Source organism: Peromyscus leucopus, chromosome 8a, assembly GCF_004664715.2.
Source record: "Peromyscus leucopus breed LL Stock chromosome 8a, UCI_PerLeu_2.1, whole genome shotgun sequence".
NCBI classification, from domain to species: domain Eukaryota; kingdom Metazoa; phylum Chordata; class Mammalia; order Rodentia; family Cricetidae; genus Peromyscus; species Peromyscus leucopus.
Window position 1 is genome coordinate 14,963,112 of NC_051085.1, and position 27,684 is coordinate 14,990,795.

The 27,684-nt window shown below is 40.9% G+C and overlaps 2 protein-coding genes across 9 annotated transcripts in view; one reads left to right on the plus strand and one right to left on the minus strand.

Annotated features, from left to right (window-relative positions):
- Zup1 (zinc finger containing ubiquitin peptidase 1) lies at window positions 1-26,992 on the minus strand. 6 transcript variants are annotated; one of them, XM_037200416.1, is made up of 11 exons: window positions 26,906-26,992; window positions 26,176-26,322; window positions 24,620-25,190; window positions 19,885-19,995; window positions 17,761-17,882; window positions 12,029-12,197; window positions 6,879-7,067; window positions 6,546-6,711; window positions 4,632-4,783; window positions 4,039-4,259; window positions 1-242 (listed from the first exon to the last, which is right to left on the minus strand). In XM_037200416.1, the coding sequence occupies exons 3-11, from the start codon at window positions 25,173-25,175 to the stop codon at window positions 195-197; spliced, it is 1,734 nt and encodes a 577-aa protein (XP_037056311.1). In that variant the 5' UTR covers window positions 25,176-25,190; window positions 26,176-26,322; window positions 26,906-26,992; the 3' UTR covers window positions 1-194. The 6 variants fall into 6 exon arrangements, with proteins under 6 accessions (XP_037056311.1, XP_037056312.1, XP_028730636.1 ...); XM_037200417.1 differs by lacking the exon at window positions 26,906-26,992 and adding an exon at window positions 26,596-26,793 and having other exon boundaries at window positions 26,176-26,300; XM_028874803.2 differs by lacking the exon at window positions 26,176-26,322 and having other exon boundaries at window positions 26,906-26,986.
- Window positions 13,151-27,684, plus strand: part of Kpna5 (karyopherin subunit alpha 5) — a 68,265-nt gene continuing 53,731 nt past the window's right edge. For 2 of the 3 annotated variants that reach the window (XM_037200420.1, XM_037200419.1), the window contains exon 1: window positions 13,151-13,308. The gene's annotated coding sequence lies outside the window, so the exon portion shown is untranslated. Of the gene's footprint in view, window positions 13,309-26,913; window positions 27,002-27,684 lie in introns of those variants that run through there. The other variant, XM_037200421.1, reaches the window with a different exon arrangement.

Genomic DNA, 27,684 nt, shown 5'->3' on the forward strand with positions numbered 1-27,684 from the left:
TAAGAAATCAAAACCAACAACACAAAGTATTTTATTCAACTAATTACTAGACAATGAAGTACTAAGAAGTATAACTTAACAGGCATTTACAACTTAAATATTATATCAAGAACTTACATGAAATCAAATTCTTCAACTATATCAGGGTTCTATATCAGAAAAAAGATCAGTACAAAATCACCAAAATATTTCACTCAAGGAATCTTCTCCGCTGTAAACACTTGAGAAGCCTGTTTTCTGGCCTTGAAAAAGAATTGAGAAGAAAGCAGCCTGTGAATTATAATCTAGAAATTAATTACATATGCTACATTATCATTCTTTCAACTTAATTTATCATTTTATCTGTGCACACGTGCGTGCACACATGCACGGAGCTCAGAGCACACCTACAGAAGTCAGATCTCTTTATCCCAGGTGGACCCTGAGGTTAGTTTGTTAGCCTGGGCAGCAAGTACCTTTGACTGCTGAGCCATCTTGTCAACCCTGTAGTTTATAATTTTAACGCAGAAAATAAAACCTGGATTTTTTTTTTTTCAAGATAACAATGAAAAGTCCTAGTGGAAAATTATGGCCTAAAATTTAAAAAATCAGTACTACATATTTTTAAAGTCAAGTCATAAAGAAACTTCTAGATAAAGACAAAGTAGAATGAAACAGAATGTTATGCACTGTGTTACGACTGTGTCAAATGTGAAAATGCTAGCTCACAAAGAAATATAGATGGAGGAGGTGTGAGGAACACCAGGGGACCAAAGAAGAAGCGAAAAGGAAGACAGAGCAATGAGAAAAGAACCTTTAAAAAACTTAGCTACTTTGTTAGTACCCTAACCATGTCTCTTCAAAAATCTTTAATCCCACCGCTCAGAACGCAGAGGCAGGTGGATCTCTGTGAGTTCAAGGCGGGCTTGGTTTACCTAATGAGTTCCAGGATAGCAGTACTACAGAGTGCAACTCTGTCTCAAAAGCAAAACCAAAAACAACAACAAAACCCCCCTTATTTATTATGAGTTAGTATTCCAGCCTTGGGGTGAGGGAGAGTCAGTTTTCTCTCAGGGTACGGCCCCTCGTACCCAGGACTATATGAGCACAAACTGGACTCTGTGGGTTATGAAGACAAAAGTACAGGATGGGGGTGTGGTGGGAGTGGATCTGGGAGGAGTTGGGGGAATAGAGGGAGGAAAACATCATCAGAATATATTATATACACATAGAAAATTCTCATAGAGTTAATAAAATACTAAAAGAAAATAGGAAATTTCATTCACTGTGCTGCTTCCAAATTTGGGTTACAAACTAAAGCATATTAAACTAAGCTAAACTTAACCAGTTTGGTTAAATCAAATTCAAAGTAGTGGGATAACATAATAAAAAACTAAGAATGTAGTGAGGCAAACTAACAACTATCATTAGATGTGAAAAGGAGCAAGGTATGGTATTAAATACCAATAATCCAGGAGGCTGAGGTAAGAGAATGAAGAGTTCACAGTTAACCTAGGCTACACAGTGAGTTCAAGACCAGCCTGGGCCACATGAAACCTTGTCTCAAAAGTTGGCAAAAAATTTTGAAGTGAAAATAGGGTGCTAGAAAACTGGCTCAGTGGTTGAGAATGTCGTTCTTACAGAAGATGTAAGCTCAGTTCCCAGCACCCACACTGGGCAGCTCATGGCCTCCAGTAACTCTATCTACAGTGGCTCTAGCGCCATTGTCTGATGCCTTCTGATGCCATCTTATATTCTGGTATAACTCCAGTGTGGTATGCACATAGGCACACACACAAATACAAAAAAAAGATCTTTTTAAAATTGATGATATGGCTAATGGCTATAGTGGACATGTTTATTTATTTTTTAAGTAACCTTAATTAGAAGGTATTTATTCCTTCAACTAGTAAGAGCTTAAACATCTAGACAGGTCTGGAATAAACAACTACTCAAAATATATTCACAGCAAACATCTTATGGCAATCATAAGACAGTCTCAAGAACAGAAGACGTTTTGAATGTCAACCTCTGTTTGTGGATAACAGTAAACAATTAGTAAAGTATCCTAACAACAGGGCCAGTGGAATGGCTCAGTAGTAAAGGTACTTCCTGCCAAACCAATAAACTGAATTTAAGGCCTGGGACTCACTCACATGGTAAGAGGAAAGAAACAACTTCCGAATGCTGTCCTCTTGCCTGCCTACACACACACACACACACACACACACACACACACACACACACACACACGTTTAAAAATAATAAAAAATAAGCATAATTTAAAATTATGAATAAGGCGGGACATGGTGGTGTACACATTTAATTTCAGCACTGCGAAGCAAAGGCAGGCCAGTCTCTGCGATTTCTGAGGACAGTCTGATCTATATAATGAGTCCCAGGTCAGCTACCTGTCTCAAAAATTTTTTTTTCTTTTTGGAAAAAAAAAAAATCAGAACCACGAGTGGGTTGATGGGGTGGGAGGGAAGCAGAAAAGGTGGCGGTGGTGAGAATAATCAGAATGCCTAGTATACATGTATGAAATATCAAAAAGAAAAGAAAAATAATTTAGTAAAACTTAGTAAAAAGTACCAGAACTTGGGCTAGAGAGATAGAGGGCTAGATCCCTTCAAGAGGCAACAGAGAGCTGAGCGCTGATGAACTGCCCACACTGAAGGTCTGATTTTACCACTCATTATAAGTGTCCTCATTTATAACATGGGAATGATAACCATTTACCTTACAGTGATGCTATGTACACTGATATAGGTAAAGCGCTCAGGATGCTGATAATTCTTAAAGGCACAGCTACTGTCTAGCAACCTCCTAACCTCCAAGGAACAAAGTCAAAAGTAGAGAACAGAAAAAACATGTTTGGTATTCTAACAGCAACAGTGACCCACTTTCCAAAACCGGAAACATAAAAGCCAGCTAAGACGCTGTTCACCAGGAGCCCATGGCAACACCTGACCACCACTATACTCTCAAAAGTTACTGTGCACTGGTAGGCAAGCATCGCGACACGTAAGAAGAATTCAAACGAACCCTAACTCTATCTGGCCAAGCTAGCAATAGGATTACAAAGGAGATGGCAACTGGGGATTAAAGACATTGCAAAGAAATCTTCTAAAGCATAAGTAGATGGAGTAACCCAGCAAGCAACCCTGGCATTTCTATGTCAAGTTGAGCTGAGCTGAGCTAGCTCCTGTCTCAAACGTTACTCCTTTCCTTGACCCTGTTCTTTCCCCAGTCCTTCTCGAGCCCGGTTTCGTCTGTAGAGGGAACAAACAGGAGGTCCTCAAATAAGCACTCTTTCTAATTTTCTCATAAATCTCCAGACCTCAGGCTGGAGACGTGCTCGATGGTTATGAGGACAGTGTGCTCTTGCAGGAGGCCACATCCAACAGCTCACAACCACCTCTAACTCCAGCTCCACGGGATCTAACGCCCTCTTCTGGCCTCCCTGAGGGCTACACTCCATGTACAGTCTCACACACAGACATACACAAATGCATGCAATTAAAATAAAATAAAAAACATCTTTACAATCTGGGATCTTATGCATTTTCTAGGATTGGTGTGCTACGATGTAGCTGAGGCTCACAACTTCAGTGGAGGTGTTCTAATGACTACAAATTCTTCAGTAATTTGGAATTCATCACATAACTATAAAGGATAAAGGCAACAGTTATTCTAGAACTGATTATAATCAGAAGATAAAAGGATAAAATACAGCTTCAGAATCAAAATTTAATAAACAATAAGACCACCTGAGTTAGGTTATAGACTGTTTTTATAACACATTATTGCTCATGATCACTTGCCTGACATCAAAAATTAAAATTATAAAATTAAATTTTTTATGAAGATGAGTTCAGCAACTAAAAGACATTTAGGTACCATCTAAATTTAAAAATGGCCATTCCCAAAATTCAGTGATGTTCAGACAAATGAATTTCTCATCTCATGAAATAGAATGAGTTGTGAGGAGATAAAAAGAGATAACACTGATTTTAACTAAAAATTTTAAGCCACTTCACCCAATACTGAGATACTTACAACTTTCTCCTCTGGCGAAAGAACGCCGTCTACTGCTACTATCTGGTACTGCTTATGTTTTAGATTTCCCACGGATTTCCGCAGCTGCCTGAGACTCCCAGCCTCTATGTCTTGTTTTAACAGTTTCTGCATTTCTCGGGAAGGACATCCAGGATCAAATATTAGTAAACACAATGTTCGGTTTTTTTTCTCTTCAATTCCAACAATTGTTCGACTGTGACCTAGTCAAAGTATAAGTAACAGTTAATATATTACATCTATACACAGTTATTACTACACACATACACACACACACACACACACACACACACACACACACACACACACTTGCACGTTTAAATAAGTGCAGTCTAGAAAGGCTCAGCATAGTGACAAGTTGGTAAAGACAGGAAGAAGGCAAGGGATGAATATGAGAGCAGTGAACCAGAAAGAGGCTGTGTTACCCAAGAACGTATTAGAACGACAAGCAGCTCTGACAACCGGTTACATCAGCCCCTCCCAGCCCGTCACCTCCACTATTACAGTCCTGCCCTGCCCTTAAGCAACAGTCACTCTGCTATCTTAAAAGCGACATTTCTGTGTGATCTACTAACCCTGGTGCTGGAGATAGACAGGAGGTTTAGATGTACACACCACCTTTGGGTTCCCTTCCCGCTCTGAAGAATAATAATTCAATATCCACTCAAATAAACGAGGGTGTGTACCCGAAGGACCGGTTGGCTTGTGAAAATCAATAATGCGGCACCTAAACAATTGATAAAACAGATAATTTAGAGACAATTTCTGCATAAATGTAATTATCCTAACCAAAAAAAAAAAAAAAAAAAACTTAATCCAGAACAAATTTATATATCCATTACTTCCTTATGAAGAAAAAAGTAAATATAATTTTTACCCTTATTTAGAAAAACTATCATTTTGTGGGGAAAATAATTATTCCAATCCCCACTCATGCTAAGACTGAGGAATGAGCTAAGCATTACAAAGATTTCCTAACACGGAAAGTCTCCCTGCACAGCAAATGAGGGTCTCGCTGGACTTTGAAAACCCATGTGCTAGAGTCTAGGACATAGTCACTTTTAGTCTACTGTCTCTATCCCTGATCATCAACTAGAGACCGACTTTGGAGCTGGTGAGGTGATGGTTCCATGGGGAAAAGTGTTTGCTCTGCAAGCCTGGTGACCTGCATCCCTGGAACCCACATCAGGGAGGAAGGAGTGGTCAACTCCACACACTTGTCTACGACCTCCACATGCACACTCCAACACACACATAATAACAAAAACTCAGGAGCTTAGAGAAATCGCCCAGTGCTTAAAAGCACATACTACTCTTTCAGAAGATCCACATCTGGTCACAACTGGCTGTTAACTCCAGCTCTCAGGGATCCAAAGGCACCTGCACTCATGTGTACATATACACAAATGGGCATATATACACATAACTTAATAGCAAAATAGTAATTTTTAAGGCTTATTAAAAAAAAAACAACTGACTCCTAGCAAAATTTTTTCTACCTAGCTAATTTATAACAGTGTAAACACAGAAATAGATCAGTAGGTTTTTGTAATTTTTTTGGTTGTGAGCCTAGCCTCTAACGGCTGAGCCATCTCTCCAGCCTGGTTTTTGTAATTTTTTTAAAAGAAAAAAAAGAATCTGAATTCTGATTTTAATCCTCAGTCATTTCTGTACATTAAAAGCATTCTAAATACTTTCCAAGAATATATAAATAAATATAAAAATATTCTGAATACATTCAGTTTTCTTCAATTCCAGTTACAGACAATACTGGTGAAGAGCATAGAAAAATGTGTGAGAGCTCACACCTTCATATCCATGTATCTCCTGCTTGGCCTCAGACTATGGTGGTATACTTCTTTTAAATGGAGTCATCTTGAATAAATGAGGTTGTTGAAGTAGGCTCACTTCTATGTTACTCAAAAAATATTTTATAAAGTTTAACCAAAAGCATGTAATAGCTTGATTATTTTAAGTCCCAGCATAAACAATGCATCCTTGTCTCTCACGGCAATGAAACCTCAAAAAATATTCAGAACTGTTAATGGTTTCCACCATAGTTTGTATGTGAAATGTCCCTTGTAGGCTCCTGTCAGACTTGGTCTTCAGCTGGTAGTGCTTTCTGGGAAAGTTGTGGAAACTGCAGGAGGTGGAGCCTTGCTGGAGGAAGCAGATCACTGGAGGCAGGCCCTGAAGCTTTACAGCAGGTCCCCATTTCCTGTTGAAGCTCTGCCTCCTGACTGCCAACGCAGTGTGACAACCAGTCTACTTTCTGCTCTATGCCTTCCCCATCTCCCCACCACGATGGACTATATCTTTTGAAACGTGAGCCAAAATAAACCCTTTCTCACTTAAGTTGCTTTGGTCAGCATATTTTATCACAGCATGGAAAAAATAGCCAAGGTACTTAATTTTAGTCAATACTAAATTTAATGCCGGTAATTTGCAAATGAATACAATAATATTAACTGGAGTTAGCGGGTACATACTTTACTCTCAGTGAGGTCAGAAGTGTATAAATCTCACATGCTCCAATCCAGGCCTTTGTTCCCTGTAATTTGTTGTTAAGTTGACAGGCTCCCTGAGGATCAAAACCTTCCTTCCATGCATCTTCAATCATGGACTGAATTTTTGGAATACAAGGAATTGACATACCTGAAATTATTTAAGCAAACAAGTCACAAGGCCAGGTACTAATATGCTGAACAATAATATCACATAGTAACATGTATTCTACTAAGAACCCACAAGAGTTTCTATGACACTTATTCATAATACCCTCTGTATATTATAAACTCAGATGATAACAGTATTTTACATACCTTTCAAGCAGTCACCATACACATCATTTTGTAGTAATGATGAAAGCAGCATCTGGAAATTTCTATAACCACAACCCCAACCTTTGTCCCCAAAAGATGAGTGAAAGTGATCCACCATTGTAGAGAGCCACACACACCTCACATCTGTGGCAGTGTTCTGATAATATCTATGGAGGGCTTCAATAATTCCTAAAATAGGAGAGATTCAGAATACTTAGGAAGATTCGTTATCACCATTACATGGCTGCTTACGTCTAACATCGGCCTCAAGCTCACAGAAAAATCCTACCAACTCCACTTTAAATTCATCTTCTCGCTGCTACAACCCTAGCTCATGTTCTCACTGTGCCCACAACCCAAGTTTTCTAGCACTAAAATAGCACTCCCTGCACTGAACTGAAGTTGTCTGCATCTTTAAGCTCTTCAACTGCAAAGCCCAGGACACAAAAGCACCACCCACAGAATGAAAACTCTTTCCATTTGTTACACGCACCACTGGAGCTTGTGAAGTCTCATTAATCTGCTTCCACCTAAAGTACGTATCTCCTGAGAGCCTACAGCATCAGTACCAATCCTCAGCACATAAAGCTTACGCCAGGGTCCTCCATCTGACCTTCATTTTTTATTCTTCTTGACGTAATTTTGTTTGTGACCTCACAGTGAAATATCCTGCCTATGAGTTTTAATTTAACTTCAGTATTGTGCTTTGTATAGATAACAGGATAGTAAGTGCTAACCAAAGAGAGATAAATGGGACAATATCCCTAGAAATATGGCCCTAGACTAGAGTGCTAGAGTTTGGTTAAGCAAGGTTATTTGGATAAGTTTACATATGATTCTTCCTTTTAGAATATTCTTCTTCTATTTAGAATCCTAAAATACCTGTAAGGACCAAACATCATCTTCAAGTTACCTTCTTCTGACTCTTAAAAACAATCAGTGCATTGATTTTTTCATGACCCTACTTCTCCAGTCACACTTTGTCACAGAGGAACATTACAGTCCTTTGTGTTTGTTTTGTCTCCTTTAAAAACCCGAAGCTAATGGGCAGCGATGTGTTTTCTGTGGTTCATGCTTTCTCATGGTTATGTGGCATGAAAAAGGAAAAGTCATTATATGTATTTTATTTGAATGGAATACATCGAAATATGTCTAGGGAGATAAGTTTAAAAGAAAACAAGCCGGGCGTGGTGGCGCACGCCTTTAATCCCAGCACTCGGGAGGCAGAGCCAGGTGGATCTCTATGAGTTCGAGGCCAGCCTGGGCTACCAAGTGAGTCCCAGGAAAGGCGCAAAGCTACACAGAGAAACCCTGTCTTGAAAAAAAAAAAAAAAAGAAAACAATAAATCAAAACAGTCCTTTAACCAATAGCTGTAACTATGCCCACTATCATGGAGAGCTGAAATTAGATATCAATTTTAGAAAATATATACTTAAACAAGACTCACATTCAAGAAAAAGAAGGATGGAAATGACTTGTGACTGAGGATTGAGTTTACACATGGAGAAAAAAAATGATGAGGTGGCACGGAACAGGTACTCTCAGAACAGAAAGATAAATGTTGACTCAGATGAGATCAAGATTTAAGACTCCTTTAAGAATGAAAAGGGGAAAACCTAAAAGAATACGGTAATATATGTTCAAGCATACTCTGACATGCATATTACATATAAGACAGAATGGTAACTTTTCTCTTAGCAATGATATCATATAATCACATTATAACAAGTATTTTTTATTCCTAAATTTCCTTAGATGTTTTTTTAAAAAGCTACCTTTTGTTAAATTATATTTTATTGTTAAAAATAACAAGGCTGTAAATATGTAAAGGGGTATCAAATAGTGACTGCTCTAATAGACACTTGTATAATTAACAAAAAAATAAAAATCTTGGCCCTGAGGCTGGAGAGATGGTTCAGCAGAAAAGGACATTTGCTGCTCTTGTAAAACACATGAGTTCAGTTCCCAGTGCTCACGCTGGGCAGCTCAAACACACTGTAACACAAACTCCAGGGGATCTGACACCTCCACAAGGAAAACAGACTCAATAAATGGTACCAGAGAAACTAGTTCTGTCATATGTAAGTGCTGGCAAATATAACATTGATCCTTCCATCCCCACCCTGACCCCTTAATAAACAAATACTAGGTAGATAAACATAAAAATATAGGGACTGTAGAACTGTCTCACGGCTACTCTTCCAGAGGACCCAGATTCAGTTCCTAGCACCCATGTAGTGGCTAAAACCATCGGTAACTCCACTTCTAAAGGATCTGATGCACAATTTTGGCCCACGTGGGCACCAGGCATCTAAGCAGTGCACAGACATATATGCAGCTGAAACTTCCAGACCTGTAATATATTTTTGAAATAAAAATATAAATAGCATATTTAAAGAATCATAAAGGAATGCACATTTGTGATCTTAAAGAAACCCTTTCACCTTATTAAGACAGACAGAACACACACAGTCAAGACAACAACTGATAGACCTGTGTGTGTTAACTCACTCCTGCAATCCCAGCACTTGGAAGGATGAGGCAGAGGTCTGCTAAGAGTCTGAGGGTAGCCAGGGCTAACAAATGAGTTCCAGGTCAGCCTGTGCTACTGAGCCTCAAACTTCCCTCAAAAATACACGAGAAATGTGATTATATTCAAATTTAAAACTTCTACCTAAAGATCCATATACAGGTCTGGCACAGTGGTACGCGGCTTTAATCATAAAACTTGGGAGGAGATATACGTGGATCTCTGTGAGTTCAAGACCAGCTGATCTACAAAGCCAGGCTGCAGGACAACTTGGGCTATATAATAAAATCACGTCTTTAAAAATAAATAAATAAATCATTTGTGTGTGTGTGTGTGTGTGTGTGTGTGTGTTTATCTATCCCCTAGATCTGGAGTTACAGATTGTGGTGAGCTACCATGTGAGTACTGGGAGTTGAACTGGGTTCTCTCTAAGAGCAACAAGTCCTCTAAACTACTGAGCCATCTCTCTAGCCCTGTGAGATCATGCCTTTAAAAACAAAAGACCTAGTCATGGGAATGCAACTGCTTCCATATAAACTGTGTTAGAACCTTAGCAAACATAAAGAAACATAAATGGGAAAAATAAAGCCACTCACTAGAAAAAGAGACATACCATCTTGAATAAGGCAGATCTGATTGTTAATACTAGCTAGCCCTACAGCTAGTGGACAATGTAAGTCCCAGACAAGTTAGTTATACACACTGTAAATATCAAGTACATAAGAATATTCATTTGGGCCCAGAAGAAACAATGTATACAATGCTTTTAGTATCCAAAAATGTAATGAGCAACAGGGTGGCCATGACACACATGAGGCTATTGAGCATTTGAACTGTAGCTTATTTAACTGAAATGTGCTGTGAAGTAGTAAATATAAAAAAAATTGGAAGACTATACAAAGAGTGTAAAACATTTCAATTAATAGTTCTTGTGAGATGAGCATGGTAACTATTACACTATGGAAAAACCCTCTTCATACTGACAATATGTTGAAATCGTGCTGTAGATACTGGGTTTAAACTATTAGAAGGTGGGATTCAGACTTCTGACAGTTCAACTGGAGTTTTCTTAAACTTCACTGCAAAAGCAACATTGAACAGAAACCATACTTTGACTGTTGAAGTGTTCCTGAACTATGGGTAGGTACGTAGTAAGCTACTTTCCACAGAGTGCTTCCAGTCAGTCACCGCATTAGGAAGGCAACTGCAGAATGAACAGGGCATCTTGGGAAGCTACAGTGTCCAGTAGGTTAGGTATATACAAAACGCAGTTTCAACTTATACTATTTTCAACTTGAAATGGATTTATCAATACATAATCTACCATAAACTGAAATGCTTCTATAATTTTATGGGTTTTTTTCCCCCTTCAATGTGGCTCTAAGAGATGTAAAATTCTGCAGGTGGCTTACATTATGTTTTTGTAATGTGTTCAAACAACCAATAATTTAAGCTAATGGTTCAGTGACATGACTGCTTTGGGGTAACCAGGCACTTTCTGACTGGATTAAAGGTGTATCTACAAGAGCAAAGTCTGGTCTGGTAATGTAACCATTGTCAAAAGCCCCCTGGGTAGGGAACTCATCAGCCCTAGTAGGAAAGCAAGTTTTGCCAAACTGACATGCTATGCTATCGACCTGTCTTCTCTATGTTTATATTTACATGCATAGATTAGTGTTTGGTAGTGGGTGTCAGTAATTAGGCAAAGAACTGAGGGAGAATAAATGACTATTTCCTCTTCAGTCCTAGATGGGATAACTACATCAAGCCCTCCAAGGCTCAGCAAACATCAAGGAAGGGGAGATTGAGAAACAGAAGAGCTGTCTCCCAGGCATGGCAGGGCTGGGGGCTTTCCAACGAAGCAGCGGTGACTATCGCAACAGTACTGAGCTGGCCAACACCCTGTCACAGAGGAGAGAGGTGCTCACAAGGACCCACCCCTCTCTGAGGATTTACAGACATTACCCCATTGCTAGCTGGGAGCTCGTAAGGCCCCTCCCCTCCCTCAGAGCTATAGGAAGCTGATGTAACGTTACTGGGGGTAGAGAGTGGTGAAAACACACATCTTTTCCCTGACCCACGCTCCGTGTCAATAACCCTTCACCTATGCTCTTATTCGTAACCCTTACCCAGAACCAAGTAAACCTAACAAACAAATAAAAAACACATGGAAGCAGATGTGGGGAGGGGTCAAGGGGTCAGGGGTTGTGGTGGACACAGGCTGGGAAAGGAATAAAGGGTACAGCAGGAGCAGGACAAAAGGGGGTAATGGGGTGGTGGGGAATGTCACCGAAATATATTACATACCTATATGAAAGTATAATAATAAAACATATTACATATAATTAATATATGCTAATAAAAACGTTTTTTAAAAACCCTAAAGGTTCATTCCCCATTGCTGTTAGTTAACACAATAGAAACTAAATTATTTTAAGTGACTTATTTACTATAAAAATAGAAGTTTAGTTTTAAACTTTTTGGAAAAAAACATGTGAACATAACAATCTCACCTCAAACTATATAAATAAACTGTTGACTGAAAATTTAGCAAACTCAAGTGATAGATGCAGTGGCGTATGCAATATTAAACTGCAGCTTGGATTTTTAAGCACTCACCGGAAGTTTTTGTTTTTCCGTCATCAATACCAACAGCTATCGATTCCATCATGTCGGCTTTTCTGCTATGAAATTCAGAGGGATGCATCCTTCCCCTGCTGACTTCTCTCTCCATATGCCACAGCTGCTGTTGTCTGTAACCTCCAGAGTTATCCAAACCATACTGCCGCTGTCGAACAGAAAAGCAAATAACTTAGTTTTGTGCCCCCGTACTTCAACCAAACGGAAACTTACAACTGGTTTTTTAATTTTTGGAAATGTACATTCAAATAGTCTGGTTTATGAATTTTTCATACAAGTAACTGTAAAGATTTTTTATGAAAATTAAACCATACATCCATAACTTAATAATTAGATATTTCTCTGTAAGCTTTTGTAGCTCTTATAAATAATTAGTTGCTTTCCTGGCAGTGTAGGAATGAAAGACCCATCTTTCTGCTGAAGGTCTTGTGAAGGGCAAAACTGTAAAGATACAGTTGGTAAAGGGACCAACCCTAATTCACAGAGTCCCATTTTACCCACAAATCACTCAATCATGTTACAGAGCAAATGGGCTGCGTTTGTGCAAAATGGACTGAGACTCAAACATATAAACTGCCTTTATGAATAAGCTTCCTGAGGTCCAAACAACTTACAAAGTTACACCTGTGTCACAGTTAATCTTTGATTATCAGGGTTGAAGGGACTTAAATTCACTATAGAAGCACTTTAGGGCATGTCTGTGAGTCTGTCTAGATTGAGCTAATAGAGACAGGAAACCCACCCTAAACATGACACCATCCCCTGTAATTCACAGACTGAATAAAAAGGATCAAGATGTTCGCTCATCTGTCCCTGCGTCCTGGCTGTGAATGTCACGTGACCAGCAGCCACCCCCTTCCTCACCCTGTTCATAGAAACCCTCCTTCCCTACAGTGCTCCTTATCAGTTATTTGAGCAAAGCACCAGGTGAGGTGTAGGAAAGCTGAAGGAGTGGGCATCTACTGGAGTAAACAACCAGAGAGTTCTCAGGCCTCCGGAACCTGTCTGAGGGGGACTGTGAAAGAGCTTGGAACTTCAGGCTCAAAAAGCCCTAGAATACCGTAAGCGGGGCGTAAGGGGCCATTCTGATAGAATGGGAAGACCAGAATGCCAGGAAAAATGTAGAGTGCAGGACTGGCTCAGGAGGTTTCGGAGGCAGACTGGGCTAGAGGCCCTTCAGGATATCTTCTGGCAAAGAATTCAGCTTCATCCTGCTTGGGTGCTAAGAACGTCACTCAAGTTGAAGGAGTCATGAACCGGTAAGGAAATCTCAAGACAAGATAGCATTCAGACTGCACCATGATTACAGCTTATCCCTTATGTAGGTCTATAGTAGAGCACAAGGTAGAACAGAGCGCTGGAAAAATGAAGTGGTAAGGAAAAGTGTTAGCTCAAAGTTACAGACAAAACAGGTATGAAAGCAGCTGCAGGGTGAGAAAGCTCCGTGGGTAAAGATAATTGCTTCTGAAACCTGATTATCTGACTTCAAAACCTCACACCCAATGTTGGAAGGAGAATCATCTCTCAGAAGTTTTCCTCTAACTTCCACATGCTTGCTATGGCATGTGTACACTCATAACCACAAATGACTTTTATTTTTTAAAGCAGCAGTTAATTGTTGTGGTGATCTGAATGAGAATGGCCGCATAGGCTCTATGTTTGAAGACTTGTTGAAGACTTGGTCCCCCAGTTAGTGGAACCGTTTGGGAAGGATGAGGAGGTGTGGTCTTGTTGGAGTAGGGATGGCTTTGTTGAAGGAAGTGTGTCACTTGGGGTACACTTTCAGGTTTCAAAAGTCTATGGCAGGCCCAGGCTCTCCCTCTGCCTGCTGCCTGCTGATCTAGGTGAATTCCCAGCTCCCATTCTTAGTCTTCCTGCCTGCTGCCTACCACGATAATGGACTAACCCTCTGACACTGTAAACAAGACCCCAATTAGATGCTTTCTTTTATAAGAGTTGCCTTGGTATGGTGTCTCTTCACAGCAATACAATAGTAACTAAGATAACCATTAAAGAGACAAGCACATTAAGAGAGAAATGAGCCCTGAGACAACAGGAAAGATTCCTTACTTTTATCCACTAAAGGCTCTATCTAATGAAAAGAAAGGGAATTCATTCCAAAGGAGGGGGCCTAAACTGAGAATGCCACTGAAGGGTTCCCTAATCAGAAACCATCATGCAGGAAAGTGTTTTCCCAAGGTTGACACTCAAGGTCAAATGCAACTATGTATGGTCCAAGGGGCCAGGCTCCATCCCAAGAAAGTAACAGAATTTGAGTGTTGTCGAAGTGGTGCTGATTTTGCAGGCATGAATGATACGAGACTCACTGGGTCTTGCACCGTGGGTCTAGAGAGCCACTGAGGCCATGAGTGTGTGGCGGGGTCCTTCCACAGCAGAGACACAGCAAGGAGAACCCAAGAGGTCAGTGAGTAAAGCTGTGAAGGTAAAGCATAGGTTGTAATAGAGATCCCAGGATGCTGGAGATGGAGATGACAGATCCACAGGACATCAACTGAGGAAAGCTGTAGGCACAGAGTGAATGGTCCAAAAGAAAGGCTATTTGTGTTAGAGGCCGCAGAGCTAGAGAGGCAGGACAACCAAGCCCTCTGGAGCCCGTGATTCCATCACGAGTCCCAGATGCCGAACGTGGAGCTGCAGGATTTGGTGCTTGGTCTGCTGGACTGTGTTTTGCTTTGGTCTGATATTTCTTTTGCTATGTCCCCATTCTTCCTTTACGGAAACAGAACATCTATTCTCTACCATCCTATGGTAGAGGCATGAAACTTGTTTTGTAATATTAGAGAGGCATACAGTTCAGAGATTGTGTGAGCCTCACAAAAGACTGTGCTTTCACTTTTGAACAGTACTGTATTAGAGACTATGCGATCTTCTGAAGTAAAAATGAATGCATTGGACATTATGAGATAGCATGAAACTTTTTTTTTTTTTTTAAATGTTATAGGAATTTCCAGTTAAGACAGTGCCTGAAGCCGGGCAGTGGTGGCACACGCTTTTAATCCCAGCACTCAGGAGGCAGAAGCAGGCGGATCTCTGTGAGTTCTAGGCCAGCCTGGTCTACAGAGCAAGATCCCATCCAGGACAGGCTCCAAGTCTATACAGAGAAACCCTGTCTCAAAAAAAAAAAAAAAAAAGAAAAGAAAAAAGATAGACTTTTGAATAATGTCACACATCCTGACATTATTAAAGACTATGGGGACTTTTGAGGTTGGACTGATGGATAGTCACAGGAGACAAGTGGTGGAAAACTATGGTTTAAGAATGATGTGTTTGGGTGTCAAGTTGACAAATGGCAGAGTTGCAGTGTTTTGACTGTCAACTTGAGGAGATTCAGAATCAGCAGGAAGGGTTGCTGGAATGACCCAGTGTGTAAAAGTATTTACCAGGTCAGGCTGATGACCTGAATTAGATCTCTGAAACCCATAGTGGAGGGAGAGAACTGATTCCCAAGGGTGTTCTCTGATTTCCACGTGTGCTTTATGGCATTGGGCACACGAACACACACACACACACACACACACACACACACACACACACACATTAAAAACAAAAATCACCATGAAAACAACCCCGGGGAATGAATGTGAGAGAGCTTATAGATTTGGTTAATTGAAGTGGGAAACCCATTTTGAATGTGTACTGCACCATCGTCCCATGGGTTGGGGTTCCAGACTGAATACAAAGGACAAAGTGAACTGAGACCTGGAACCATTTTCTTGCTTCCTTAACTGTGGATGCAGTGTGAGCATCCATTCCTCCTGCCATGTCTTGCTGCTCTAACAGACTGCATCCCCTCCAACTGTAAGGCTCCCTCCTTTATGCTGCTGCTTGTCAGGTGTCTGATCACAGCAACAAGTAACTAACACAGTAACAAAACTCTAAACGTTAGGGACTTTCTTATTGCTGATACTCAAAAGGCATTATACCCAAACAACAGGCCATGTTTTGAATACCTGTGTCCCAGACCAAGGTGCTGTTTGGGGAGGTTGTGGACGTGTGGGAAGCTGTGCTTCCCTGGCAAAAGGAGGCCAGCAAGGAGCAGGCTCGGTTCCTGCCACATCTGGTCCACCGTCACGTGAACGGCCTTTCCATGTGTTTCCCATCATGACGGTCGGAAACTGTGGGTCCAGATTAGTCATCCCTCCCTTAAATTGTTAATGTAGACAACCATGGCTGCAGTGCTGTAGAACTAGTGGGTATGGCAAGAAAAGGACTTAGAAAAAACAACCCCCTCTCATTCATCTGAATTCTGATATGAAAAGCAGTTTGCAAGTAAATGAAGAACTAGTACACTGTGAGGTGGTAAAAACCCTAAGTTATAAATGAATAACTAATGAATTGTAAGGTGGTCAAAATCCTAAGTTAGATCTTCCAAAACTCATTTCAAGGAAAAATAGTCATGAGTAGGATGTCTGAGAAAAAAAAAAAGGCTTTCAGATGTATGTAAATCTGGGAACATTTTCAGATCTATTCACTCACAAACCCTTTATATTTATACTAGTCTATTAACACATACAAATGACATTTAAAAACTCCACAAGCATTATCAGTATAAATAGCCATAGTCCACAAATTAGAAATGAAAAAGAAGAAACATGCATTAAAATTTTTAATGCATTAAAAATCCTCAGATGCTGCAAGTTTAATCCAATAGATACTACACTCACATAAGGAAAATGTGCCCTCAAACATCATGAAACACCAACCTCTGAACATTCATTAAATATAAATGTCTGAAATTATGAGCTGCCATGTGGGTGCTGGGAACCAAACCTGGGTCCTCTAGAACAGTAGCCAGTGCTCTTAACCTCTGGGCCATCTCTCCAATCCAGAAATTGTGATCTTTAAGGGAATTTAAGACTAAGGAGAGATACACAATAATTTTAAGTAAACAGACAGGCAGATTCTTAGTACACTATCACGATCTGCCCCTCATTTGCATAGTTTTACATGAACATTTTTCTACCTAATCTTCGTCTAATCTGGGGCAAATCACTAAACTCTTTATTTTGAGTCTTCATTTAAACACAGGAAAGAAAGAAAAATGAAAACAACAAACCCCTGTGTGTTTTCTGTGAACATTTTCACATATTTTATCTGAAATGATTATTCTAGTATTTGAACAGATGGTACACTGCTTTCTTTTGTTGGGGGGTTTTTTTGGAGATGGGTTCCAGGCTGGCCTCAAACTCAAGAGATTCATTCATGTTCCTCTGTCTCCCTAACACTGGGACTAAAGGCATGTGCCACATAGTCAAGAATGGCTACAACTTATTTATTTATCTTTTAAATTTATTTGTGTGTGTGTGTGTGTGTGTGTGTGTGTGTGTGTCTGTGAAGGTAAGAAGAAATGGGATCACCTGGAGCTGGAATTATAAGCAGTTATAATTCTACAACTCTTATAACTGTCCTCTGCCGGAGCAGCAAGCACTCCTTACTGCTCAGCCATCTTTCCAGCTTTGGAGAATAGCTACTTTTAAGTGCCCCAACCCCCCAACCCCGCCTCAACAAACTCTAAAGTACACAGATAAAAGCAGTTTTTACATAACCTGGACAGGCTAGGTAGAAATCTTTTTGGCCGTGAATCTTATCCGTTAATGGTGGAGCCGTATCTCCAGATATAGGTTGATGTCTCAAATGCTTATTTGGGAAATAAGAACTCTACTCAGTAAAACTGTTACTAATCTCTGTACCTGCAGCTTCTGGAACTCTTCCCTTTCTTGTCTTGATTCTTCAGATTTCCTCTTCCGGTCTTCCTCTTGCTGAAGCTGGTGAGCTAATTCTCGGTCACTAGAACACTGGACTGTGTCCATGCCTGTTAGAGGGTAACAACCAATATTCACTCAGTGCTCAGGTGGTAACAAGCACTTCTCATTAACTAACTAAGTTGATCTTCCTGACTACATTAGGAAGTATTATCTGCTGAGAAAAAAAAAAAAAGTTGAAAGGCTAAGTGACACTTTTCATTGACACCTCTGAATACAACTAATGGAGATTCGTTTTTTAAAGAAATATAAAGAGAGAAAGAAGAAAGTAATAAAGAATTACAAATTATACATTCACTACCTCCAACTATTTCATTATAGTTAGTTTTACCCAAGCAAGATGAATAATTTTATAGCATAATGACTTGTTTACTCTCTCCCAGTGAAACTCAGATTCTTTTCTCAGTAGCTTCGGTATAGTGTCTTGTTTCTTAGATTTCTTTATTTTTTCAGGGTTCTACAGTAAAACAGGACTGAGGGTAAGACAGAAACACCACACACAGGCACACAGACACAGAAACACACGGAGCCAGAGTAAGACAGAGAAACAGAGACAGAGAGACAGAGAGAACATCATTAAATATCATGAGTCATGAGTGATTGGGTCACATGAAGATACAAGTGAAAAGTTCCTGATAGCAAGAGAGACAGAGAAGTCAGTAGTGAGATTCAGACCAAGTTGGAAATGCCAGAACCAGTTTGGAAAGGACAGAACTCAGTCTGAGGTCAAAGGTTCAAGATTTCTGGTAGGGATGCTCACAAGAGTCCCAGAGTCAAAGGACACACATGAACACATACAATTTAAAAAAGAGAGAACATAAGACAATTTTTTTTTCTTTTTTTTTTTTGGTTTTTGTGTGTAGCTTTGCGCCTTTCCTGGAACTCGCTTTGGAGACCAGGCTGGCCTCGAACTCACAGAGATCCGCCTGGCTCTGTCTCCCGAGTGCTGGGATTAAAGGCGTGTGCCACCACAGCCGGCAAGACCAATTTTTAAAGTCATTATTAAACAGATAAGTAATTTTAGAAGCTGAGGCAACCAACTGAATATACATATCGAGACTTTTAGGTTACTGTTGTGTAACAGTTTCTTTGAGAGTGAAACATTTCATCATGCAGGGTAGCTCTTTTAAGAAAAATAGCGTCAGGAAGTCCCTGAAACTGACCAGATTTGCTAGGCCCCTCCCTGCCGGAGTGAGCAACAAAAGCTGAGGGTCCCCCTCAGATGGAAGGAGCCAAGCTGCAAAGACTCAGTGAGCAGAGCACAGGTGTGAATAAGACGCAGACCAGACCAGCAGCCTGAAAAAGCAGCACCCAGCTGAGCTGTCTAGGAGAGGGCTAGACCCACCGAATCTCTTGGAAAGGGCACTCTCTAACCTGGTGAGCTGCCTGCAAGCTGTGTGCAGTGTACTCCAGCTTTTGTGAGCTATCCCACATGAGAGGGTGGGTCTTGGGGAGGCAGCTGTCTTTCAGTCACTCCTGCTCTTGTAACTCCTCACCCATCCTCACGTTGAGTAAGTCCAGTAAAATTCACTGACCGGCCACACTGAACGCTGGTCGTATCAGTACCTTGGTCTGTCATAGACAGGCGCCCTATCTGGGTAAGTAGACATGTGTATTATGAATTCCTCAGAAAAGTTTTGTCACACAATAGCTACAAGATTCACATAAATTCACGTAGTTTTTAAAAATTGGCAGCTTCTTAGTTCAAAATTTTTCCTGGCTAAATGCTAACTTCATTACTTCAAACCAATGAAAGAATGGCCTCACCTTGTCAATAAAAACTTCAAAATGGCAAACGATTTAAAAAGCATTATCTTAAATGGTGAACCCTCTACATGTCAAGTAAAACCTTGGTTTGAATGTTGTCTCCACAGTTCATCCTTTACAACTTTTCTGTAAAACATCTTCAGGGAAAGCAGTGCAGCTACATAAGAATTATGTAAAGCACAGACTCACTTTTAAACCGTACGGCTTTTTTCACTGTATCATTAACCTAAAAGAAACGTGTATTCTAGGAAGTAGAAATTAAAATACTTTTAGACATAAACATACCTTGTTGAAAGCTGCTTTCTTCTAAATGCAAGTCCACATGTTCCTGGAGAATATGGTAATTTGTACAGACGAGTCCACACATGGGACAGTCATAGAACGGTTGATGACAGCCTGGATTAGAGACACAGATAGGCTCATTTAATTTGTAGATCTTTTAAACTTTTCATCCCACGCCAAGGACTATTTACAATCTCACAACTTTATCAGATGAGTAAAATGTTTTTGTACTTAACATTAAACATGTCACCAGGCATAGTGGTGCACACTTTTAATCATGGCACTAAGGAGGCAGAGGCAATCAGACTTCTATAGGTTAAAGCCTGCTTGGTCCACACATCAATTTCCAGGCCAGCCAAGGCTATATACAGTGAGACCCTGCCTCAATAAACAAACAAACAAACAAACCAAACATATCAAAGACTTTCTAATCTTATTGTAAAAATAAAAGCTCTTTTATAGTTGTATTTAAAAGCTACTTTTCTGGGGGCCAGTGAGATGGGTCAGTAGATAAAGGTGCTAGCCACCAAGCCTAATGACCTGAGCTTGGTATCTGGGACCCACATGGTGAACTAAGTTCTAAATGGCATCCCTGGACCTCCACACATGTGCTATGGCAAAATACTATGTGCAATGGATATCGCTCTGTATAAATAAAATGCTGATTGGCCAGTAGCCAGGCAGGAAGTATAGGTGGGACAAGGAGGGAGGAGAATTCTGGGAAGTGGAAGGCTGAGGCAGAGAGACGCTGCCAGCCACCGCCACCATGAGAAGATGTTAAGATAATGGTAAGCCACGAGCCATGTGGCAACTTACAGATTAATAGAAATGGGTTAATTTAAGATATAAGAACAGTTAGCAAGAAGCCTGCCACGCCCATACAGTTTGTAAACAATGTAAGTCTCTGTGTGTTTATTCGGTTGGGTCTGAGCGGCTGCAGGACTGGCAGGTGAGAGAGATTTGTCCTGACCGTGGGCCAGGCAGGAAAACTACAGCTACAAACACACACAAACTAAAGATATGCTACTTTAAAATTAATATTTGTAATTAATTTTAGAATATTGTTTGAACACTGGTGGTGCTTATGTCAGCCTTGGATGAGTATACTGGGCGGTGACAGCTAATCTGTAAGACTTGGATTTTTGGTTATGAAACAGAGCATACAGGGATGTGAGTATGGCACAATGGGTTAATGCGTAATTTTAAAAATAAATCAAGTAACTGCTTATCTGGTTCTAGAGACAAAATGAGAGGCTGATAACAGTACAGAGCTCTCTTACTACTCTATAGAGAATAATATAAGAAAATAATAAACATTCACATTTGTGGTTGAAACAAGCAAAATCAAAACCAAGTGGGTATGAATCTGGAGGGTTTGGGTGCTAACTTCCCAGTATTTACCATGAAAAGTGGTCAGCTACTGAGCTCAGGTGTCCAGCACAAAGCTTAACAGAGAAGTCATCCTGCCTACTTGGGAACAGGAAATTAAAGAGATGACTCCAACAGGCCAGGACAGACAGAAGTATCATAGCAAGACTAAAGCCTAGCTCTGACAGGTGGAGAAGAGGGGCTCAGAGTTATAGCCATACACAGAGAGAAAGCAGTGAGCAATTTATACACGTAGGATCTGGTCTGACATGGAAGCGAAACTGCCATGATGAAGGGAACATACAGCTTCTTCAATGGGATGGATAATAGTATAGGAAACTTTCATAATACACTAAAATATTAATTTTAAAACACAGGTACTTGGGAAGCTGAGGCAAGAGATTCAGATTTCAGTACCAGCTTGAGCTATACAGTCACACTGTATTTCTAAATTAATTTAATAAAAGTAAAAAGCAAGAAAGCTAATCATATCTACTAAATATAACAGTGTGGGTGTGCTTTTACTTAGCAATTGCATCTTTAGGAATTTATTTTAAAAATAAATTACAAAAATACCAATAAGTATAAATACATACTGACAACACATATTATTGCTCAAAAATGTAATTTAACTCATCGCACACAAACGCACATACACAAACGCACGTACACAAATGCACACACACACACACACACACACACACACACACACACACACACACACAAGCAAGCCCAAAAATCTACAAACTGAAGAAATCCTTCTGGCCTCAGACTCAGACCTGCCTCTGCCTCCCAAGTGCTGGGATTAAAGGTACACACCACCACCACCTGGCAATCATCCGCATCTTAACATTAACTCCTGCCTCATTCACAGAAGTCTATACCAGTGGTTCTCAAACTGTGGGTCAGGACCCCCTTGGGGGTTGCATTATGCATATCATATATTTACATTTTGGCTCATAACAGTAGCAAAATTACAGTTATAAAGTAGCAAACAAAGTAATTCTATGGTTGGCGGTCAGCACAACATGAGGAACTATATTCAAGGGTCACCGTGTTAGAAAGGTTTGCCACCAGAAGTCTTAGTCTCATGTGTCAGCCATCACTATTCAATGGACTGACAGAGCACCAACACTAGCAATGACTCAATTCTAATCAGCCAGCATCTGGGTCTTCGCGGTCCTTAACCACTGGCACTCTTTTCAATTACGCAGATGAAAGCTATCAGCCTTTCTCATTCCCACTTCCTCCTGTCTCAAGCCACAGAAATCATAGCATGCCACCAGCCGGCCAGCTGTTCTGTCGCCCCAAGTGTTCTCTGGATCTTCACTTCATTTTCTGTATTAACCGGTTATTAATGAGAATGGTGGGCCTCCTTCTCTAACAAAAGGGCTTTCTATTTCATGGTCCTATGTTGTTCGAATCTTAAATGGTCTTTAAATAAAAAACCCGGAGCCAGATATTGGGGTGAAAGCTGAAAGATCAGAGAAGCAGAGCAAACCACAGCCAACCTCACCTCGCAACTCCTCAGCCGATCCTGTTTCCAGGAATCCTCAGACTGAAAGCCTCTGAGTTCTCACCCGAAAGGGTCTCAGATGAACTGCTTTAGTTCCTGCTTCCTCTCACCTTATATACCTTTCTCTGCCCTGCTTCTACTTCCTGGGATTGAAGGCGTGTGTGCTTCCCAGTACTGGGATTAAAGATATGTGCCACCACCACCTGGTTCTGTTTCCAGTGTGGCCTTGAACTCAAGAGATCCAGATGGAGCTCTGCCTCTGAATGATGGGATTAAGGGTGTGTGCTACCACTGTCTGGCCTCTATGCATAATCTAGTGGCTGGCTCTGTCCTCTGATCTTCAGGCAAGTTTATTAGGGTACACAATATAATCACCACAGTCCTAGAAGTAAAAAACACGTCTCCTCCGCTCCCTTTCAAACCAGTGTTTTTTCCTTCTTCAAAAGCTGCACTGCTTTGCCAGTCTGTTTCCAGACTATAGAACTATAAACTTTCAGTAGCTAATCTTTTCTTAAGCAATAACTACTCAGTTTCATTTTCTGAAAATGTCAGCCCTAGACAAGTATCTTGCCCTGCCTCTTAACTTCAGTATGAACAGGAGTGGGCCCTGATCTTCACCCGGACTAATCTTTTCCTTTACTCCAGTTTAGCCCCACAACAGCATAACTGACATCCTTGTTATCAACACCGCCGGTATCTGCTAACGTCTGAAGTCTTCTCAGATGTCCCTCTTCTACTTACCTCTCCTTCTACCTCACCACTCTGACTTCTTCTGTTCTACCAATGACAACCGGGCTCTTTTTCACTCACACTTCCTAGGTGAGAATCAGTGCACCGATAGATTGACAATGCGTCTATAAATTTGCAAAAGTGAATTAAATAAAAGAGCACGTACAATGAAGAAAGTGAGACGTCTTTATGGAGGGATAGACGTGATGACCTGGATTAATGTGAACATGGACTATGACTTAACATCGAACAACAGTTCAACATAATTTTCAGGGAATTTAATAAAATGGTCCTAAAAATTAAGTGAATAAATAAGTAATGAAGGGTTGGAGAGATGCCTCAGCAGTTAAGAGCACTTGTTGCTCTTCCAAAAGAGCAAGAGTCAGTCCCCAGCAACCACATTGCGGAGCTCAAAACCAGTTATAACTCTAGTTCCCTCTTCTGGACTCCAGAGGCACCTGCACATGGATGCACAGACACACAGACACAGAGACACATATACATACAGAGAGAGAGACAGACACAGACATACACAACAATAATAAAAATCTTAAAATAAAATGAGAATGCCTAAGGAAATAATAAAAAGAACTGTCCTCTCTGATATCAATGACAGGTTACAAAATGATAGTTATTGACGTAGTCGAGTAGTAAGGAATAGCTAAGCAAATAGGAGCTGGAAGACCAGAAATGGACTCATACAGATGTAATAACTTAAAAATTACTATGAATCACTATAGGAAAGTTTTAGATTCCAAGCTCTCACAATATACACTAGTACACACAACATATACATAATTCAAATGAAATAAAAGTATGAGAAATGAGAATATAAGTGGATACCTTTATTATCTCAGAGTGAAAAAATACCACTGTAGGAAACAGATGGAAAGCAAACACATCTAAAATGTAAATCCTGCAAAAATTAACAGGGTAAGCCATAGGGGTGGACAACAGCTTAAGTCAAGGATTACTACCGAGAATATATTTCAAGGCAACTGAATAAGATACGTCGGAAATTGAATCTTAAAAGCACATTTGTAACAATGAACAAGCCAACTTGATACCACAGATTAAAGTGAGACTATTGTTTTTATAATAATTTAAGTAAGTTGAACACTTTACCTTCTAATGGAGGTTCTAAGAGACTGGCGTGCTTTGTCTTCACGTGCATCTCCATATCTTGACTACGCTCCTCTATTTTTCCACAAAATGGACATTCAGGGAGACTGTACGTTGTCCCGTAAATTGGTCCTTGTACCACAGACAATCCAGACTGCTTCTCTGGGCTTTTCGGGGACTTTCTAGATTCAGTTATGCTCTCTGTATGAAAAGCTTCATGTTTTAAAATCCCATCTCTAGGAAGGCTTTGAGGTGAGTATTTTGGAAAATTGGACGCACAGGCTGAATGAATACTTGAACTCACTTCCATTGCACTCTGCAGGGTGGTACTCTTACTGTCTGGATTTTCATACTGTCTTGCATGTAGCTTCTCAAAGTTTCTGTCCGGTGTATTCTGCTCAAAATGAGCAGTTTCAATATGAAAACACATTTCATCGTAGTTCACACCTGACAACTTGCAAAACGGACATATAACTTCGTTTTCCATGTGAACCATGAGGTGGGCCTTCATATCTGGTTCTGAGGTCACTGTTTCTCCACATATGTCACAGGAGAGCATGGTGGGGACATGCACCTAGACATGAAACAAAGTCCTAAGTCTGACAGTAAGAGCTGAAGAAAAGCACGTTTCATAAAATGACTTGGGACTCTTGGAGTGTTTGGAGCTGTGTTTAGCTTTGGCAAAGAATACTTATCATTCCTTAAATGCACACAGTTACTTATAAGTCTCAACCAAAACCTCACTACAGGTTAAGCATCTCTGATCCAAAAATCCAAACTCCAAGTGCTCCAAAATCCAAAACTTCTGAGCTCTGACACGACATCACGAGTGGATCTAGGCCTGATCGCATGTGAGGGATGACAGTCAAAACACAGGCATGCTGAAAATATAAATATACATGTATAAACAAATATACATGGAAACACGAGATATACATGACACATACGTAAATTTTGTGTTTAGCCTCGTGTTTCCAAAAATTTTAGGAAAAGGATATTTATTCAACCTGTGCCTGAATTTCAAGATATCAAAGGTAATAGTAAAATTTAAAAAAAAAAATGAATAAAACATTTCAATAGAGCATGGTGATGCACGTCTTTAATCCCCGCACTCCCAAGGCAGAGGCAGGTGGACCTCCGTTCTTAGAGACCAGCCTGGTCTACACAGTGAGAATTCCAAACCAGTCAGCGTTGCATAGTGAGACTCCATCTCACGCAACGAAAACTCAAAAGTGTTTGGTCCAAGAAGTAGCAAAAAAGTACATTTATTTATTAGTTTGTCCATGCAAGATAAGGTTAAAAGAAAACAACAGTCTACTACTGATCAACATACTTACTTGCATGCAGTATTATGAGGAGGGTAAATGCACCTTAGTAACATTTCAGAGCTTTACATATGGCAACACTGAACACTACTGCTACCGTTCTACATGTATCACTTTACATACATGGAAACCCTGGATCAGACAGGTCACGAAAGCCAGAAAGTAATGGAAGGCAAACACACACTGCAGAGTCCAAAGGTAAAAGCTGGAAGGCTGTGGGAAAACAGCACTTACTCCCCGAATCTAGCCAACTGGGTTACACACGCTGGTTTCATTATGTTAGGTAACAGCTTAGTCCTCTGAAGTCCTCTGAAGTCCAACGCGTCCCGAGACTTTGGATTTGATGGACTAATGGAATGCTGACTACTTATAGGAAGGTGTCTAAAAAAAGCCAAACCAAACAAACCTTTCAAGCAACCACGCCACTTTTCCTAACCAGACGATCACCTAGCTGTCAAGTATTTAATCCCAGAACAGAAAAAGAAGGACAATTATCCCCTTCATCTAAATTCAGCTTTACAAATCTCTCTACATTTTTCTCTTCTTTTCTCTCCAGACAAGCAAAAATAAGTGTCTGATTCTAGAAGGAAGTCAGTTCTCTGGGCACCCAGTTTCGTTTCTTACAGAGGCTGGGGCACGCCAGATAAAGGATACGCTGGGAGGGAGATAGGCCCAGGCTGACGGAGGGGCTAGCCTGGGTACTCGGTGGCGAAGGCGGTCAGGCCCGAATCTGACAAAGTTCCGCGCCAACGTCCCACCGGGCTCAGGGAACCGGATCTGCGGCTCCCCAGGGCGGGCCTGTGGACGGGGACCCTCGGCTGCACCGCCGCCCCTCCCTGCCGCCGGAGCTGCCCGGCGCCGCGGCCCGCACAGCCCGCCCGAGCGCCGCGGGCCCGGCCTCCCGGGACTCCGCCCCACCGCGAACCGAAAGGGACCCCGGGCCTGCGAGAGCCCCCCGCAGTACCGCATGCACAACAGCCCTTCCTCCGTCGCCGGGAAGGAGATCCCAGCATGCCCCTCTCCAGATCCGTCTGCGTGGCGATGCATTCTGGGACCCGCGGTGAGGTTTTTTTTTTTTTTTTTTTTTTTTTTTGGCATCCTCTGCTAGAGCATCCCTGGTCCCTCCCAGCCTCCCGCCGCAGTTTCCACGGCTGATTTGCTAAAAAGAAAAACTAGGTTCAGAGATTTTTGAAATCTGAGTAAATGGATACGTCGGATCCTAGGGCAAACACGTGTTTCTATTTACATATCGTCTAGTGTCAGCCTCTCAATTATGCTCTGCAGGCTAATTAAGGCAGGTTCCTTCGTCCGGATTACAAAGTTTGCCTGTTCCTTGTAGTGACAGTCTCCCCAGAGTTCCCACAAGAAGTGTTGTTTGTACCTGGAGGCTCCCTGCTAACTAAAATACACAAAACACAGGATAGTCTGCTGAGGCAGAGACAAGAAAAACAAATGGACACCGTAAATGTTACAAAGAAAATAAAACCGAGTTACAGAGGTTGCTGTTGTCAGGAAGTCTCCTCATAAGGTGTTCTCCTTTTAGAGAGACCGTATTAATGTTAGGAAGTCTGCTTACAGAGTTACAGATGTTAGGGCAAATTCTGTTTAACGAGGTGGATATCCTGATGAACAGAGGGAAACTAACAAGAAAGAAGCCTTAGCCTGGAGCAACAGGGATGTTTTGTGACTAAATCATAACGTGTTAGCAGAGTGATTACTACAGTGGTTCTCAACTTGTAGGTC

Excerpts from the sequence above, each read along its gene's own strand:
- Zup1 (XM_028874798.2), bottom strand. Across the intron at positions 12,198-17,760 it reads AAGAGTTCCAGAAGCTGCAG|CGGCAGTATGGTTTGGATAA; the intron begins GTACAGAGATTA and ends TCTGTTCGACAG. Across the intron at positions 6,712-6,878 it reads GTATGGTGACTGCTTGAAAG|GTATGTCAATTCCTTGTATT; the intron begins GTATGTAAAATA and ends AAATAATTTCAG.